The sequence below is a fragment of the Thunnus albacares genome, chromosome 24, assembly GCF_914725855.1.
Source record: "Thunnus albacares chromosome 24, fThuAlb1.1, whole genome shotgun sequence".
Classification (NCBI taxonomy): domain Eukaryota; kingdom Metazoa; phylum Chordata; class Actinopteri; order Scombriformes; family Scombridae; genus Thunnus; species Thunnus albacares.
In genome coordinates, this window is record NC_058129.1 from 19,485,494 (window position 1) to 19,504,994 (window position 19,501).

General features: G+C 38.6%; 2 protein-coding genes, 1 long non-coding RNA gene and 1 other non-coding gene across 6 annotated transcripts; 3 read left to right on the forward strand and 1 right to left on the reverse strand.

The window, feature by feature from the left end:
- The first annotated feature begins 1,119 nt into the window (after nt 1-1,119).
- Nucleotides 1,120-9,921, forward strand: LOC122976103 (tetraspanin-7-like). The gene is made up of 8 exons (XM_044344402.1): nt 1,120-1,931; nt 5,591-5,779; nt 6,290-6,364; nt 6,457-6,552; nt 7,635-7,790; nt 7,918-8,001; nt 8,770-8,841; nt 8,937-9,921. The coding sequence occupies exons 1-7, from the start codon at nt 1,851-1,853 to the stop codon at nt 8,836-8,838; spliced, it is 750 nt and encodes a 249-aa protein (XP_044200337.1). The 5' UTR covers nt 1,120-1,850; the 3' UTR covers nt 8,839-8,841; nt 8,937-9,921.
- Nucleotides 3,190-6,357, reverse strand: LOC122976154. Its single transcript, XR_006400841.1, has 3 exons — nt 6,280-6,357; nt 5,651-5,748; nt 3,190-4,372 (listed from the first exon to the last, which is right to left on the reverse strand). It is a non-coding gene; the product is annotated as an uncharacterized LOC122976154 (long non-coding RNA).
- A 209-nt stretch (nt 9,922-10,130) lies between the features above and the next one.
- Nucleotides 10,131-13,484, forward strand: LOC122976118 (mid1-interacting protein 1-B-like). Of its 3 annotated transcripts, none has more exons than XM_044344429.1 (2): nt 10,131-10,506; nt 11,152-13,484. In XM_044344429.1, exon 2 carries the CDS (start codon nt 11,345-11,347, stop codon nt 11,762-11,764), a length of 420 nt encoding a protein of 139 aa, XP_044200364.1. In that variant the 5' UTR covers nt 10,131-10,506; nt 11,152-11,344; the 3' UTR covers nt 11,765-13,484. The 3 variants fall into 3 exon arrangements, with proteins under 3 accessions (XP_044200364.1, XP_044200363.1, XP_044200365.1); XM_044344428.1 differs by having other exon boundaries at nt 10,131-10,422; XM_044344430.1 differs by lacking the exon at nt 10,131-10,506 and adding an exon at nt 10,513-10,607.
- Nucleotides 13,485-16,819: 3,335 nt separating this feature from the next.
- On the forward strand, nt 16,820-16,891 carry trnat-cgu. The gene has a single exon. It is a non-coding gene; the product is annotated as a tRNA-Thr (tRNA).
- The last annotated feature ends 2,610 nt before the right edge of the window (nt 16,892-19,501 follow it).

Genomic DNA, 19,501 nt, shown 5'->3' on the forward strand with positions numbered 1-19,501 from the left:
AAAACTTTTCAGAGGCACATGTTTTGGTTGATTTTCCATCCGTTTCTTTCAGCTGCAGACAGTTAAGCCATCATATAGTTGATGTTTAGCAGGTATAGTTTTTACCATTAGTTTATTACATTAGCATGCTAACATGTGCTAGTTAGCACTAAACGTAAAGTACAGCTGAGGCTGATGGGTATGTCATTAATTCTGGACAAACAGAAAACAGATCAAAGTTATTACAATTCATCCTGAGGGGAAAATGAATGGCTGAACCAAATTCCGCAGAAATCCATCCAACAGTTGTCGAGATATTTCATAAAAAAACAAAAATCACAACCTCATGGTGGTGCTAGAGGAAAAGTCAGAGGATCACCAAAGTATGTAGAATTCATCATCTGGAAAACATTAATGTTTGGACCAAATTTGGCGCCAATCCATCAAGTAGATGTTGAGATATTTCACTGAAAGAGTGAAAACTTTGCTATTCCTCGCCTCACAGAGCCGTTAGCATGGTGGTAGACACTGAACCTTTTAGCACAAACAAAGCCTCAAATCAATCAGTGATGTTCAAGTGAGCTTTGGTAATAAGGTTTCTGAATATTTACGCTGTTTTCTACAAATTAACAGCAGCTGGAAATCTTGTTTTTGCTGACCTCCAGTGGTTTAACTTCCTCTTTAAACCTGCATTAACTGATGTTTTGTCCACTAGTTTTCATAAGAATCAAGCAGTGAACTCAACACTGACGTATCATCAGCTTTTAAGTTGATATGTTGAACTTGTTAGCAAACAGTTGCTTATTTCCACATCCAGCAACATGTATAACGTCAATAATGTCTTGTGGGGTTCCTCAGGGTTCTAGTCTTGATCCTTTATAGCTTCAATCTGGTCAAAGATGCTTTAAATTATGTGTTTAGTCCAATTATTTGACATATTATCAGCTTATAAAGTAGTTGTGGCTAACATGTTAGCAAACGATTTCCCCATCCAGCAGTTACGGAGCAACATTATCATTCATGTGGAGTCGTGTTTCTGTCCACCTGGTGAATGTGAGTCCAATATTTACTTTCTTTTAGCTTCTGTTTTTACTCTCTACCAACTCCTGAGGGAAACATCTGGCTCTTTAACTGCTAAATGCTCCACTATGTTCACCAGCTAGTCTACAGCTAACTGTGTCTGTTTGTTTGGTGCTGAGCAGGTAATGGACAGCGGCTTCTTACAGCTTTTACTCTGGAAACAGCTGCCTGCTGCGGCCCAAAACGACGCTATGAGAGACGCTGAGAGTGAACCAGAACAGTAAAGTTGCAGATAAACAATAAGCTGAAACTCACTATAAAGCTCCGTAATGGGAAAACCAACAATATATTCATTAATAAGTAATAATCAAGAGTAAGGCAGGTCCCCATAGTGGCTGGTGGGTGGGGTGGAGGACCTTCACAGTGAGCTGTCAGACTCCCCGAGGATCACCTTCCTGTTAATTGTGTGGTTATAGTGTGAAGTATGAGGGTCACATGTTTGCACTGTCACCTTCAAACCACCAACCACATGTCGCCCTGCACGTCTCATGAACAACGTTACCAGATTTCACTGCTGCAGGGTCACACACTGATAGATTCAGCTGTTAGATGGAGGATTAAAAAAGGTTCTCAAACATGAGACTTGCGTTTTGTGTCCATGTTTTAGTCAGTAAAACGTCATTTTAACAAAGATAAAAACAGAATAATCGACACCAAATGTGGACTGGCTCTGTCCTATATACTGTATATCCCCGTTTACACTGCAGGAAGACAGAAAGAGAGAGAGGGAGGGAGAGTCAAAGAGACGTTAAAGTGAGAGAGAGTCTTCATCCTGCCGTCTCAGTTGGATTATGGCTCGGAGGAGGATGGAAACCAAACCGGTGATCTTCTGTCTGAAGTCGCTGCTGCTGCTCTACTCCTTCATCTTCTGGGTGAGAAAACACTTCTCTATTAACCTGCTGCTGCGTGTTTATTGACTCATTTTAATATCAGGAGGGAGGTGGAATATATTTATTTTATGATTGTAAAAGCTTGTTTTCATGTTGATGTCAATGTGGAGTCCAGTTAAACCGCACTGTAAAACCCAAAGATGCATCATTATCCAGTTAAAATAAGTCTGTTTTTCTAAATATATTCATATGAAGTTGATACTTTGGAGATAAGAGATTCTACACATTCAGCAGACTGTATTTAATTATATGTTATTAACATTGAGAATGTATTAGTCTACATTAAAGTGGAATTATGACACTGTTGCAAATCTGGTTTGAATCATCTCATATTAAAAACTAGAGTCCGACCAATGCTGGATTTTTCGGGGCTGATGCCGATACTGATATTAGGGAGTGAAAATTCCAATATCGATATATCAGCTGATAATTTTATAAATACAGAATATAGATATATAATCCCTCAAATGTGGTGATTAAACACATGTGACAATGATATGTAATGGAGGCGTGTTCTTTATTGTATAAAATGACATCAGTGCACTGAAACAGTGATGATTTAATAGCATAAATAACTATAAATTTAAAAAAAACAAAAAAACATGTATTTATTAAACTTGAATTAGGATGAAAAAGGATCAAATATACATAAAATACCTCCTATATAACTTTAAAAAATAAAAACAATCTCATCAGTGCTTATCAGACAACATATACGTCAATACCGATATATCTGTGATAGGCCGATATCGGCCGTTAATATCAGCCGACCGTCTATTTAAAACGTTTGATTCTGGTGACATTTTTGGATGAAATAACGTTAGAAAAGGGAATTCACAGCACATAAAGACTGCAGTTTCTTTCTTTAGTGTTTTTATCCAAGACTTTGAAACTACATGATGTCAGATATCAGGATATATGATGTGTAATAAGAGCTGAGGTCAGAGGTCAGAGGTCAGAGGAGGTTCGGTAATTATCCCGACTCTGAGGAATGAGGAGGAGGGTGAAGCTGTGACACCGGGACGATAATGAAGATCTGTACAGAGAGACGAACACACGACCCGCCTGTGTGAAATCCTGCTTCTATAGTTTGTTTACGTAGCTTCCTGAAAGCTGACCAATCAGAGCAGAGTGGGCTCATCAGGAGGCGGGCCTTAAAGAGACAGGAGCTAAAACGGCCTGTTTCAGACAGAGGCTGAACTGAGGGGCTGCATAAAGGACCAGTAGAAGATAAATAAGGAGTTTTTAACTGGAAATCATGTGAAGATATTCCATAAATAAAGATTATGTGTCCTTTAACGAGTCTGTTTACGTCCGACCAGGAAACTGTCGACTCATGAACCGGTTGTTGTTTGGCCCTGGTTGGTTTCCACGGCGTCCTCACATCTCAGTGTTATGAGCTCGGTAGCAGGTCGACCCGTGATGATCTCGCAGTACTTTTGTGGCTTCTATCTGAATCTCTGTGGTCTGAAGTTTAGTTTCTCTCCTGCTTCCACTCTTTATACTCTCAAATATCAGCCTCATAAGACACGTGGTAACTTCCTGCTGCTGCTGCTGGGAGGCATTTATAGTGAAGAAGAGGAGCTATTCTTCAATAAAAAAACAGGTTTAGACAACCAGATATGGAAGAATAAGGCAGGATTTGTTGCTCTCGCAGTGATTTTCAGTGTCTCAGGTTTTGTTTTTAAATGATTTTTTCTTGGCACCGAACAGACTGACTAAAGCGCAGCCTGTCTGATATCTGTTTGTCTTTTTATGCCTCAGTTTCTATCGGCTGCAGATGGATAAAAATCTGTCACTGTTTGTTTGGCGAGATGTGATATTCTTCAGAGCCGATGCGGTTTTGGCAGCCGGTCGACTTCCTTCTTGACTCACTTGGAAGTTTTTCCCAAATTTTTATCTTTACAGTTTTATTTGTAATAATTGATCCATGTTTCCTTTGCTGTTGTTTTATTATTACATACATACATTACATTTCCACTTTTCCCTATAAATAAATAACATCATTTAAATGTAATAAAAGTTAAATAGAGTGAGACTGTCTAAATTAAATCTCCACCGGTGCTACAAAGTGTGTTGAGTTTATTTAATCTGATCTTTTAGCTTCACAAACACAATCAGCCGGCAGCTACACAAACACACAGACTCTGACTTTTATCTTTTATCTCGAATTGAACCAAACAAACGTTGAGACGGGTTCCTTATCGTCTCCCGAACACACCGACAGACAGACGGCGAACGTTTCAACATCACAGCTTCACTGCGGCCGTTTGAAATGTTCACACACACAGACGGACGCAATCAGGAGTCAAAAATCAAACGTCTCCTTCGTTTATCGTCCTCCGAACCTCCCGTCTCGTCTCCTCTTTCATCCGTCAGCCTGAACCTGAACGGACGTCCTCGTAAACCACCTTCACCTGAAACTAAACGACACACGTTCACTTAACTTCTGGGATAAAAACACACAAACATGCACCAGGAATCCAATCAACCATGATATTTTACTCTCCAAGAAACTTTTTCTATCATGACGTCTTTTTTGGAATATTGTGACTTTTTTATTTCTTTTCTTCAGCTTTACAACTGTAGTCTTTAAATATTGTGACTTTTTCTCAGAATGTTGCAACTTTTTATTTGAACAATTACAACAGTATTTCTTTAAACATTACAACTTTCTTTCTGTAAATATCTAAACATTGCAACATTTTTTTCGCAAAATAATTTTTTTTCTAGAAATATTTACTTTTTTTACTTTTTTTACTTTTTTCTCATAAAGTTATGACTTAATTCTAAAAATTAAGTAAATGGCCTAATACTCCATCCTAACCTTCAGTCTATGTAACAACGATTGATACTTGTACTGCTACAACTACACTTATTGATTACAGCTGTACACAGTCTACACTCAGCGAGCACTTTATTAGGAACACCTGTTCAATCCAATAAAAACAGCTCTGCCATAAATTCAAAGCTTTTTTTTTTCAGGTTTTGTTGACATTATCATGATAATTCTACTTTATTATTAAGGTCATAGTTGGTGGTGCATTATATTACACAGGTGTTCCTAATAAAGTGCTCGCTGAGTGTAAATATAACAGTTTTTTCCGTGTTGTGCGTGTTGTGAGAACGTTGGTCTGACTCGTTTCTTCCTCCCGTCTGTCTGTCACTTTGTCACTTTACTGTCAGAGCTCATAACGGAGTCATGTGGTGCTGAATCACACACACACACACACACACACACACACATATTTGTCTTTTTATACTTGTGAGGACACTCAGTGATATAATGCATTCCCTAACCCCCGACTTTAATGATCACAACTAAATACCTAACCCCAGCCCTAAACTGAACCTAAACCCAATCCGAACTTTAATCTTTAAACCAAGTCCTTTGAAGTCCTCACTACAAACTCCCTCCTTCTCTCTGAGTCAGCCCATCTGCCATAAATCTATAACTCTGTCATAATAATAATAATAATAACAATAATAACAGGACTCTGTCAGAAATCATCATAATTAGCTTCAGTTTTTAACAAATTCTATGTTTGATATACATGAAAATCAATAAAATATGCTGTAAATAATAAGATCAGTAATCCCTGGAGCCCCTCCCTCCCCCCCCCCCCCCCCCCCCCCCACAGGTGACAGGTGTGGTCCTGCTCTCGGTGGGGTTATGGTGGAAGTTCATGTTGGGCCCCTACATGTTGTTGATCTCCAACGGCCCCTCCAACGCTCCGTACGTCCTCACCGGCACCGGAGCCTTCATCGTGGTGTTCGGCCTGTTCGGCTGCTTCGCCACCTGCAGGGGGCGCCCCTGGATGTTAAAACTGGTCAGAGGAAATGTTCACTTTTAGTTGTTCGGTCTGTCACTAACTTTTTATCTCTCGCTTTCTTGCCGAGAACTTGATGTTTAAAATGATACCTCTCATGTCTCTACGCTAAATATGAAGCTACAGCTAGCAGCTTATTAGCTTAGCTTAGCATAAAGACTTGAAACAGGGGGAAACAGCTAGCATGGCTCTGTCCAAAGCTGACAAAATCAAACCTACCGGCACCACTAAAGCTCACTGATTAACATGTTTAATTTGTACAAAAACCCAGGTGTAAAAACGACAACACAGCGTTGCTAAGCTACGCTAAGCTACTGCTAGCTGTAGCTTCATATTTAGCATGACAATAATTACCTTCAACAAAATTTGTAACACAAGACGAACTGTTCAACTTTTTGTTTGTCAGAGGAACAAAAAGATCTAATTTAATGTCACTGCAACCTCTAACATGAATATATTTTATGACCTCTTAATGACCTCTATGTGACCTCCTGTCTGACCTCTCTGCAGTACGCCGTGTTTCTGTCTCTGGTCTTCATGACTGAACTCATCGCTGGAATCTCTGGATTCATCTTTCGCCACGAGGTGTGAAAAACACACAAAAACACACACATGATCCAGATACTTTTAAACAACGATGCTGTTTGTTATTTACAACATTCTGTGTTTGTGTTCAGATTAAAGGAACTTTCCTCACGACGTACAGCGAGGCTGTGATGAGATATGACGGACGAGATGACAGGAGTCTGGCGGTGGACGGCGTCCAGCGTAGAGTCAGTCTATCACTCTCTCCATCAGTAATCAGTAACTCTAGACGACCTTCAGATAATGTTTTGTTGATGTTGGAGGTTCAAAAACATCCCATACGGTACAAAAATTAGTCTTATGAGTGTTTTCTGATCTCTTTTGTTTGGTTTAGTTTAGAATCAAAAACTACTTGAAGCTGCATTCATTAACTTTTTGGCCACTAGAGGGCAGAAAAACAAGCAAAACATATGTCATATTATCAGCTTATAAAGTTTAAGTTTATTTATTTGCACAGGATAAAATCAAAAAATGCTCACAAACTACAGGAATGTGTGCAGGGAGAGGAAACATGCCTGAACGGATTTATTAAATTTCTTTACCTAAATAATATACATACATATATAAAACAATAACAAAGTCACACTGTTGTGTGTTTTAGTGTAATATAAAACAAAATAAAGAGATAAAATGTATAAAAACTATTGTTAAATCAAATTAAATGTGTACTCGTACTGTGATTAAGTACAATTTTAAGGCAGCGTACTCTCTACTTACTTTCTAAAATATTCTGTTTTACTTCACTACCTCATCTGACAGCTAAAGTTATTCTGATTATTTTACAGATTAAGACAAAAAAAAATGATGATTTTATAAAATGTGATGCATTGTTACAGATTAAACCACCAAATTGTATATAAAGTAGTAAAAAGCTGTTTACATGATCATTAATTAGTCCAATAATAATAATAACTGTTTGCTGTTAATATTAACATACTGGTACGTTGTTAAAATGTTAAATGCAGGACTTTTGAATGTAATCGAGTATTTTATAGTGTTATATTACGGTTGACAGGACAGTAAACCCTCCTAAGAGGACACCAGTACACCTCAGGTGTTCCACAGGGATCAATACTGGGACCACTTCTCTTTGTTTTTTCGTTATACTGATGATTTAACTGATGTCTTTCTATTTGCTGATGATACTGTGATTTATTTGCGTGATGCCACAAAACACACGATCACACCTTCAACTAAATGTAATAAAATCTCAGATATGAAGATGAATTAAAGCCTACAGACGACTGTTTTTTTCTCTCCGTGTCTGTAGTTGCACTGCTGTGGAGTTTATAACTACACCAGTTGGCTCAGCAGTGTGTATTTCCCCGTCAGCGGGATTCCTGCCAGCTGCTGCGTTAGTTTCTCCGACTGCAGCGGAGCCGACCTGAAGAACGCAACTCTGGCTGCACAGAAAGTCTATAAACAGGTCTGAGACACACAAAACATGCAACAAAAACACTCTGAGATCTGAAATTAATAACTTAGACTCAGTGAATGAATGAATGAATGAATGAATGAATGAATGAATGAATGAATGAACTGTGTGTCTGCAGGGTTGTTATGAGTTGGTGACGTCCTTCATAGAAGGCAACATGGGAATCATCGCTGGAGTTACCTTCGGCATCGCCTTCTCTCAGGTACTCAACTCACAGATTGATGTTTTTTGTGATGAACCAGTCCAGCAAGCGGTTAAATTTAGATGTAAATGTGAATAACTGAGTAATATGGAGGTAAAACTGTCGTGATGATCACAAAGAGCTTATACAATGTTTTAAAAGGCGACACTAACGTGCAGAACATCATTAAAACAACATTATTAGAGGTAAAAGCTTCATGGATCGGATAGAACAGGATGTAAATATTTCTGTAACTTCCTGTATATTCTGGGATATACAGGAAGTCATGATTTTAAAAAAAGCATGCTCATGGTTTGTCAAAATCTAGATGTAGTAAATCCAAATTATGAGATGAAATATTAAAAATCCTGAGAAAAAAAGTCAAAATTATGAGAATAAAAAGTTAAAATTGTAATAAAAGTCAAAAGTCAAGTTATGAGAAAAGAAGCCAAATTTATGAAATATAAAAATATATATATAATTTTAATTATAATTATAATTTTGACTTAATAAACTTATCATTCTTTTTTTCCATCATGACTAACTTTTCTTCTTCTTTTTTTCTTTTACTGGCAGAAATGAGCTTCCATACAATTATCCTACTAATACAAGAAATAGATTTTATTTATGTTATAATATGTTTTGTAACTAACTTGTGTATTTTCTGTGTATGTTTTAAGTGCTAGCCTGTAGCTTACATATGTTATTATTAAGTTTCAGTAACATAAAACCAATAAAAATGTGTAACATTGGTCAAAAAAGATACTAAAACATGTCTCTCTGTCTCAGTTGATAGGGATGTCTTTGGCCTGCTGTCTGTCTCGCTTCATCAACGCCAACCAGTATGAGATGGTCTAACAGGTAACACACACACACACACACACATACTCACACACTTCCTGTTGTTCATCATCACCTCCGTCTGCTCGTTCTCTTCTCATTTTGTTCTTTTACAGGAAAGAGGCGAGGATGCACGTCACCATGGAAACACACAGAGCATCTTGCACCAAACCTGTCGACATTCCTCTTCTGTTTATTTTTGAGGCTGTGAAAAACATCCAACGTTTTTGCCCTTTTTTTTTCTTTGGTTTTGTTTGTTTTTGTTTGTTTGTTTGTTTGTTTTTTTGCTCTCTTGAAGCTGATTGGTTAACTCTTAAATCTATTGGTTGCTTATATAATAAAAAAACATTTTTACATTCATGATGATTCAGAACAGATTCAGAATCATCTCATGGTGCCACATAGAGGCGTCAAACTGAAACAATCCCCTTATTTTTTAAAACATTTTAAGTTTTTATTAAGTTGGAATTATGTTTCTGTCTGAATGAAGTCAACAAAATGCTGCTCTAGACCCCCTGGAACCAGACCCCCCCTCCACATGGGGATTTGTGTGTTCTGCATCATCACTGAATGTTGTGGCTCTGCGGTCCTTTATTTATGTGTTTGAAAGTCTGATGAGGACAGTGTGATATGTTTGAAAGCTCCAGAACAACTACTAAATGGACCGTGAAGATTGTTAAGATTGTATTTTAGTCTGTTTTGTGCTCACTTGGTGGATATTTCTAAATACATTTGTCTGTTTGGGGTCAGTAGGTGAATCTGACCTGTTTTTACTTACAGTATTTTATTTATGTGTGTCCAGGTGTTATCACAGTGTTTTGTACAGTAGGTGTGACTCTGTACGGCAAGCAGCAGGTCCAAACTCTGTTCCACTCTTGACTTTTTCCCCCGTTGGTGTTTTCAGTGGACTCAGCGTCAGGGATGACTGTACGTGACACTTTCATTAAACAGTAATTTAATTGATTGTCTTTACAATATACAATGTTTTTCAGTGGGAATAGTGTGTTAATATTGTAACAAGTAATGTGGTGAAAAATAAAACAGGAAAACAACTGGAGGATCTGTTTTTTGGTGGAATATTCTGTTTTTGATTTTTGGGTTGAATATTATGTTTTTTATGTTTTTTTGTAGAATTTTTATTTTTTGTTTTTTGGTGGAATATTCTGTTTTTTTATTTTGGGGGTGGAATATTCATTTGTTTTATTTTTGGGGTGAATTATTCTGTTTCGTTGTTGTTTTTGTTTGAGTTGTTTTTTTTAGTGGAATATTCTAATTTTTTTAAATATTAGGCTGGAAAGTTCTAGTTTTTTATTTTTATTTTTTTGGTGGATTATTCATTATTTTTATTTTTGGGGTGGAATGTTCGCATGCAACGTCATATTTTCCCCGTGACGTCAGGCGTCTTTGTCGCCCTGTGATTGGCTGTGTTTGGAGGTTCGGTCAGTCGACACGCTGACCCCGCCCCTGCCGCCCCGCTGCTCCGCCGCTATCAAACGCACCCGCACAAACCTCCCGGTTCCCCCGCACAGATAACGGAAAGATAACGGAAAGAAAGCGGCACTCAACACACCGACAGGACCGAGCAGCGACACCCGACACACGGTGAGGTCACCGCGGAGGTTTCCATGTCGATGTGACCGACTAACGGAAGCTAACGGTTCCCGGAATTATCCGCCCCCGGAGGCGGTGAGTTCTAAGGCGGCTGCTCTGTGCTTAGTTCTCGGTAAACCGGGAGATACAGAGGATCTACCTGGTTAATAGAGAGGAAACAAACCCTTTAACACGCGGTGTGTTTCTCCTGTTTTTAAATTAACGGCCCCGGTTTTGTCTTTATCAAGCCGGTGTAGTGGTTCCATTATCGGACACCGGCAGAACTTCGTTTTATTCTGTCGTGTTTTTACCGGACAAACATCACAGCTTTAAATCAGCTGTTACTTCAAACACTGGAGTGTTTTTACCGTAATTTTACAGCAGTTTCTGTACTTATTTAACGCAGTAAACATGTATAAATGTTAATGATGGAGTTAAAGTGGTAAAGCTCATGTTGTTTCTATGGAACCCGGTAGTTAGCTGTTTAGCATTGATTAGCGGCAGATAATCACAGTTTCTCATTAATATCTCAATAACGGGCTGATTGTTTAAATCCCGGTGATGCATTTAACGGGAATCATCAACCGGAGCTCCGTTAGCTCGTCTGCTAACTGTGTTAGCAGCATTAGTCTGCTGATGCTAACAGAAGCAGCTTCCGGTTATTTATATATTTCCCATCAGATTAAAGTCAGTTTGTTCTTCTTCTCTCTGTCTGAAGCTGACCCCTCCCTCTCTTTTCAGGTGTTTTGGGCTGCGGGGTGAAACGGTCGGCTGGCGTCCTGCAGCAGGACCGCAGTGAGCGTCAGGGGGGTCAGAGTTCAACAACAGGAAGTGAGGTCACCTGAGTTACCTGCAGCTCGTTAAGACGGCGGCCTGATAATCCTCTAACGAGCTTTAGCGGCTAAGTTTGGCTGTCAGCTGTCCGCTCGCTGTGATGCAGATCTCCGACTCCTACAACCAGAAGAACTCGCTGTTCACCGCCATGAGCCGCTTCATCGGCGCCGTCAACAACATGGACCAGACGGTGATGGTCCCCAGCCTGCTGCGCGACGTCCCGCTGGACGCCGACGAGCAGCTGGAGGCGCTGCAGCCGGCCGGCGGCGACGGCGCCGGCATGTACGGCTCATACGTCCTGCTCAAGTCCATCCGCAACGACATGGAGTGGGGCGTCCTGCAGAACGGCGTCCTGCAGAACGGCGGGACGGACGCCGTGCGGCCGGCGGAGGACGAGGACGACCTGGAGAAACAGTTTTACTTCCACCTGAACGGACTTCATGCCGTTCTGTCCAAACTGACGCGTAAAGCCGACACGCTGACGAGCCGCTACAAGGAGGAGATCGGCTGCAGAAACTGACTTTTAACTTTAACGACGCGAAACAAAACGAAGCTTTTACACGTTTAACTCGTTAACGACAAACTGACGAGTCGCAGGAAACGACAGGAAACACAAACGTCAATAAAAATAAAATCATTTGGTGAAAGTTTTAACACCAAAACTTCAGTTATGCAACATTTCCTGCAAGAAAAAAACATCTTATTAATATTTTTCATCAGTTTAACAAGTGAAAGAATAAAAAAATCAAACGATTAATTAATTATTTTCTCAGTTAATTCATTAATCGTTTAAAATGTCAAAACTTCAACACGGTTTTGGTTTGAATGATTATTAATTTCTGTCGATCAGCTGATCAATCGAGTCGAGTTGAAATCGATCAGACAGAATTAACAAAATAAATCAAAGCTGAAAGTTTTTAATTAACAAGAATAAATAGTCAAAAACAATAAACTGATGTGATAAAAATAATAATAATAATAAAGTTTAAAATAGTTCATGAATCTGAACAAAGATTCAAAACTTTATTGATAATCGATAATTTTTAAAGTAAAACATTTGTGTTTTTCTGCATCGTGACGAAGTGAACTGAATGTTTTTTGGGAACATTTTCACAGTTTTCTGATGTTTTATCGACCAAACGATTAATTAATGATGAAATGAATCGTTAGCTGCAGCTCTGGTTGAAACTTGTTGAACATGTGAAGCAGTAAAACTCACTTTCTGACCTTCTGATAACGATTATCAGAGTTTAAATGTCGACGTGTCCTTGAACGCACCGCCGAGGACGTCTGATGACGTCACGACTTTAAACAAAGTCGACTGGACGCAGGTTTTTAATCTGCAGCGAGTTTCACGTCTCGAGTTTATTTTTACAGGAAGTGAAAGTTTGTGTTTAATGTGTTTGAATAAAAACCTTTATTGATCACAGACGGACGCTGAGTTCAGACCGATCGATCAGACCGATCGATCAGACCGAGTTCTGTTTGTTTCTGAGTCTTTGTGTTTCAGCAGGAAGCCGATCGGTCGATACGGAGGATCAAACGTGTCGATAATGAAACCAAATCATCAGTTTATTGATCAGTTTGTTTTATTTACATTTCAGCCGTCCATCGACAGTAAAACGTTTTACGTCTTTGAACGCGACACGAGAATGTGATTCTTTCTAAAACGATCAATAACTAAACTGATCAGTTTGTAATAATTAAACTGATCAGTTCAGCGACGTCTCGACAAGTCGAATCAGTTAATTGTTTGTTTAACTAACGATTATTTTCATTATCAGTTTAATTATTTTGTCCATAAAACGTCAGAAAATCAGCGAAAACATCAAAAATAAACAAGAAAACAATCGTCAGTCGCAGCTCGAATATAAAAGATAAAACCAATCAGCATATTGATTTCATATCTATATCTTTGGTTTTATTTTAAATTATTATTATTTATGTTTATTTTTATTTTGTAAAGCACTTTCTCCAGTTTAATAAGTGCTGTATAAAAATGTATTTTTGTTATTTTGTTATTGCACTAAATTACTAAAGACGAAGTATTTTTCCTTCATTATATCTTTCAGAAAAGTTAATTATCTGTTAATTAATTAAACAGTTTGGTGAGTTTGACTGTTTGAAGCTTTAATAAAAAATAAATAACTTTGACGTTTCTGGATTTTGTGTGAATGAAATAACGAGCTCTGCAGTTTTCTATGTAATGTACAGCTTCACTATTAAAGGTTTTCATGAATGTTTTTGGTGATTTTGTTATTTTAGATGATTAGAAACTTCAAAATCTATCTTTAGCTCCACAGATTGATCATTTAATCATATCAAGTGTTTAAAACCATTTTATGTGTTTACATTATTAAAAAAGAGCTTCAGATTATATTAAATAATCTAATAATCTTATTTTAAATATGTTTTAATAATTCACTTCTGAAAGGTTTAAGTCAGATTTGAGAGAATTTATCTAAAAGATAAAACAATAATTCAACATTAAGTTAAAAAACATTTTTTAAACGCAGATAAAACTTGTTTGTGTAAAATTACACAATAAATAGAAAATAGAGTAAAATGTTTAAAACATCCTTTAACTTTAATTAATTTATGTATAAAAAAAATATTTTCAACAACTAGTTGAAAATATTTTTTGTTTTAGTGCAAAAAATTCACCGCAGATTTAATTTTAGTCGTTTAATTTAATTTAATTTAATCTGATTAAAGTAGAAACATGTTTGTTTATTACTTCAGGTATTATTAAGATTTCAGACGGCCATCTTTGCTCCAGAGGTCACATCAATCAATCAATCAATCAGTTTTTATTTATATAGCACCAAATCACAACAGAAGTCATCTCAAGGCACTTTTCACACAGAGCAGGTCCAGACTGAACTCTTTAATCTACAGAGACCCAACAGTCCCCCAATGAGCAGCAGCAGGAAAAACTCCCCTTTAACGGGTAGAAACCTCAAGCAGACCCCGGCTCTTGGTGGGCGGCCATCTGCTTTGACCGGTTGGGTTGAGAGAGAGAAAGAGAGAGGGAAAGGGGGAGGGGAGGGGGAGGAGATAGAATAACAACAACAACAACACAGCAACAGTCAGGGAAGGATGCCAACAGGATTGTGAAGGACCACGAAGGCTCAGACCGGGACCCGGGGTTTCCTGTGAGATGAGAAAGCACAAAAAAAAACAACTCAGAAAGAAGCAAAGAAGAAGAAGCAAAGTTAGTGACATGCATTGATGTTACATGAATGCATACAGATGGAGAGGAGGAGGAGGAGAGAGGAGCTCAGTGCATCATGGGAAGTCCCCCAGCAGTCTAGGCCTATAGCAGCATAACTAAGGGCTGATCCAAGGCGAGCCTGGTCGGCCCCAACTATAAGCTTTATCAAAAAGGAAAGTTTTAAGCCTACTCTTAAACATAGAGAGGGTGTCTGCACCCCGGACTGAATCCGGTAGATGGTTCCATAGAAGAGGAGCCTGATAGCTGAAGGCTCTGCCTCCCATTCTACTTTTAAAGACTGTAGGGACCACCAGTAAGCCTGCATACTGGGAGCGCAGTGTTCTAGTGGGATAATACGGTATTATGAGCTCTTTAAGATATGATGGTGCCTGACCATTAAGGGCTTTGTAAGTTAGGAGAAGGATTTTAAATTCTATTCTAGATTTTACAGGAAGCCAATGTAGTGAAGCTAAAATGGGAGAAATGTGGTCTCTTTTTCTAGTTTTAGTCAGAACACGTGCAGCTGCATTCTGGACCAGCTGGAGAGTCTTTAGAGACTTGTTAGGGCAGCCTGATAATAAGGAATTACAATAATCCAGCCTAGAAGTAACAAATGCGTGGACTAGTTTTTCTGCATCTTTTAGGGACAGGATGTGCCTGATTTTTGTGATATTACGTAAGTGAAAAAAGGCAGTCCTTGAAATTTGATTTATGTGGGAGTTAAAGGACATATCCTGATCAAAGATAACTCCCAGATTCCTTACGGTGGTGCTGGAGGCCAGGGTAATGCCATCCAGAGCAGCTTTATCATTAGATAATGTGTTTCTAAGGTGTTTAGGGCCAAACACAATAACTTCAGTTTTATCTGAGTTTAGTAGTAGAAAATTGCAGGTCATCCAGGTCTTTATGTCGTTAAGACATGTTTGGAGTTTGTTTAACTGATTGGGTTCATCAGGCTTCATTGATAAATATAATTGGGTATCATCTGCGTAACAATGAAAGTTTATGGAGTGTTTCCTAATAATATTACCTAAAGGAAGCATATATAAGGTGAATAGAATTGGTCCAAGTACAGAACCTTGTGGAACTCCGTGTCTAACTTTTGCCTTCATGGAGGATTCATCATTAACATGTACAAACTGAAATCAGTCTGATAAATAGGACTTAAACCAGCTTAATGCAGTTCCTTTAATGTCAATTAAATGTTCCAGTCTCTACAAAAGCATTTGATGGTCAATTGTGTCGAATGCAGCACTAAGATCTAACAGGACAAGTATAGAGACAAATCCTTTGTCCGATGCAGTTAGGAGGTCATTTGTGACTTTCACCAGTGCTGTCTCTGTGCTATGATGCCTCTAAATCCTGACTGAAAATCCTCAAATAAACTGTTGTTATGTAGAAAGTCACATAACTGATTAGAGACTGCTTTCTCAAGGATCTTAGAGAGAAATGGAAGGTTAGATATAGGTCTATAATTGGCTAAAACGCCTGAATCAAGAGTATGACACGACGGCATGGAAACACCTTCATCGCCACGGCAACCATGAGCAGCCTCTGCTGTTACCGTGACGACAGAGAGGCTGTTTGCTGCTCGTCAGGAAACAGAAAAAAAAAAAAAATCCAGTTTATGTCGGGTTTGTTTGTTGTCGAGTTTATAAAAATAACAATAATAATAATAAAGTTTATTTATGTAGCAGCGTAACAAACATCAGCTCTCCTTAAATTAAAGGTACAGAGAACAACAAGGTAAAAACAAGTAAAAAAAAAATAAATACAACATAAAACTTTTAGTTAACATTAGTAAAAGATTAACTTTAAGATCTAAAAGATGTCACTGATTCTGCTTATTTGTGTTTTTATTTTATATTTGTATATTTAATTTACTCTGGATAATTTAACTTGTATATATTTACACTTTTTTTCTGAGAAATCAGGGTTTTTTTATATATATATATATAGTTTTGGTGGACGGCTCTGAACACTACAATACACATGATCCTCAGTCAACATTTAAACGCTTCATTGGTGCATTTGGGAACCAAACACATCACCTTTTCAAAGTACAGCTGCAACTAACAGTTATTTTTCTTATGGATTAACTGTTTTGTCTATAAAATGTCAGATAATGGTGAAAACTGTAATTCCAAGATGACGTCTTCAAATGTCTCGTTTTGTCTGACTAACAGTCCAAAACTCAACGAAACATCAAACAGACTCACTGATCAACTTAAAAACGTTTCTTTCAGCTCTGTGACATCGTCTCTCCAAACATTTAAAACAAAAAACGGTCTTCTGCCATGTTAGCAGATGTTACCATGGTAACATTTACATTTTTAACACAAGTATAAGCTGGTTTATCAAGGCGTGGTGGCCAAGTGGTAAGGCGTTGGTCTCGTAAACCAAAGATCACGGGTTCAAATCCCGTCCATGCCTTGATGTCAAATTATCACTTCCGTTGAGGACAATGGGGATGTGTCTGCTTTGAAAAGGTTGAAACTTGATGGCTTATCAAGTAGAACAGCTATTCAGTGCTTCTGAGTTCAATCCCCAGTTGCTTCTTTTAAAGTCAGAAACCAAAAAGTAAAGACTGAAAAGCTCTAAGAAACTATAACTAGTGTGTCAGTCCAGGTGGCTTAAGTGGTTAGAAGACTGCTCTGGAAGTTTAGAGCTTGTGGGTTCGATTCTCAATGAATTTTGAAGTCCAACATCAAGAGGACAGATTGAAAACTGCGAGAGAAACTCACCCAGTGAAATTTCCTGTAGCTCAAAGAGTGAAATCGCTGCTTCGAAGCTTTCATTGAGTTCAATACTTGCTTTGCCAAATAATTTTAAAGTCAGATACCCTGTGAAAAGACTGAAAAGCTCTGTAACTAAGCTCAACATGTCTGTCCTTGTGGTTCAGGCTGTTAGGAGACTGCTTTGAAGTTTTGATGTTGTGGGTTTGATCCTCGGTGAGTTTTGAAGTCCAACATCAAGAAGACAGACTGAAAGCTGTGACAGAAACTCCCTCGGCAACAGAGATTCAATGGCTCACCAGGTAGAACAGCTTAGCAGTGATTCTGAGGTTGTGAGTTCAATCTCCAGTTGCTTCTTTTAAAGTCAGAAACCAAAAAGTAAAGACTGAAAAGCTCTAAGAAACGGCAGGCAGTGTGCCAGTCGAGGTGGCTCAGGCTGTTAGAAGACTGCTCTGGAAGTTTTGAGGTGAAGGTGAAGATGTTCAAGATTGAAGATCTCCAAGAAATCACACTCTGGTGTCTCAGTTGAAACAGCTCAGGTTGTTAGAAGACCATCTTGAAGGGTTGAGTTTGTGGGTTTGATCCTGAAGAGACTCAGTGACATTTGAAGTCCAACCGTCACGAGGAAAAACAACAAGAAGGTGTCTGATCAAATGGCTCAGTGTGTTAGATGTCAGCTCTGAAGTTTTTAGTTTGTGGGTTCGATCCTCAGTTTGACAACTTAATTTAAAGTCAGTCACCCTGAGAAACTGAAAAACTCTAAGTAACTGAGCTCGGCATGTCTGGCCTTGTAGCTCAGACTGTTAGGACACTGCTCTGAAGTTGTGAGTTTGTGGGTTCAATCATCAGTCAGTTTTGAAGTCCGACATCAAGAGGAAAGACTGAAAACTGCAAAAGAAACTCACCCAGTGAAATTTCCTGTAGCTCAAAGAGTGAAATAGCTGCTTAAAAGCTTTCAGATTGTGACTTCAAAAAGTTTTGATGTTGAGGGTTTGATCCTCGGTGAGTTTTGAAGTCCAACATCAAGAGGAAAGACTGAAAACTGTGACAGAAACTGTTTCAGTAAAACAGATCTAACAGCTCACCAGGTAGGAAGGCTGCTTAGAGCTTCTGAGGTTGTGAGTTCAAATCCGTGTTACAACTTTTAAAGTCAGAAACCCAAAAGTAAAGACTGAAAAGCTCTAAGAAACTAACATCAGTGTGTCAGTCCAGGTGGCTCAGGAGGTTAGAAGACTGCTCTGGAAGTTTTGAGGTTGTGGGTTCGATTCTCACTGAGTTTTAAAGTCCAACATCCAAAGTGAAGATTTAAAAGCGCCCGGAGAAAAGCTTTCAGTGTGAAGGGGACTCGGTGGCGTGGTGGGTTTGTTCGCGACCGTAAGGCGTCAGCGATGCAGCGTCTGGTTCAAATCCACCCGTTGTCAGGACCTGGATCATCGAATGACCAATCCTGCAGATGCGGGGTCGGGGGGGCCGTGTCCTCCCCCGATGTTTCGGAGAGGTGGTAGCAAGGGGTTATGGGACGGGAAACCATGAGCAGCTGATGTTTTACTCAAGTTGAGACGAATGTTTTTAAAAATGTTGGAAGAGATTTACTAACTAGCTTACTAACTAACTAATTAGCAACTAACAACAACAGTAAGTAGCTGCATCACTGCAGATACAGTTAAATTCTGTTTTTGTGGGGATCTTATTCAGTAACCAGTGCATCTATTTTTCTCATACTTGTTTTTTTTTGGGGGGTGGGGGGGGGTGGGTTATGTTCTTTTTCAAGGACTTTTTTTTATTATTATTTTTTTTTTTTATCATACTATAGTCAGTTTAGAAACTGTCACATTCTGGATGTGGGTGTTGTTGATTGATTGATTATCATCCAGTTCCACTTGAATAGTTTTAATTGACACAGTGATCTAGAGCAGCCTGCAGGGGGCAGTATTTGTGCTCTGTTGTCTTTTTAAAGACTTTATCTTTGACAATAACATTTGTTCTTAATGAGGAATCGAACCAGCTCTACTCTAGCTGAGTATCTGCAGGATCATCTGTTCATCCTACTGAGCTACATCTACTCATAACTAAGTGAGTGCTGGTTCTCCTATTTCTGTTTCTACTGAGAAGAAGATCAACACTAAAGAGTTTGATCAGTGTCTGAACAGGGATTCAAACCAACATTAAGTCTGTCATTACTTCACCTTAGACAGGAGTCGAAACAACTCTGCACTGACTCATTATTTACAAGAGCTCATCCTGCTGAGCTATATCTACCTACAAACAGATGTGTGCTGGTTCTCCTATTTCTGCTTTTATCTGAGAA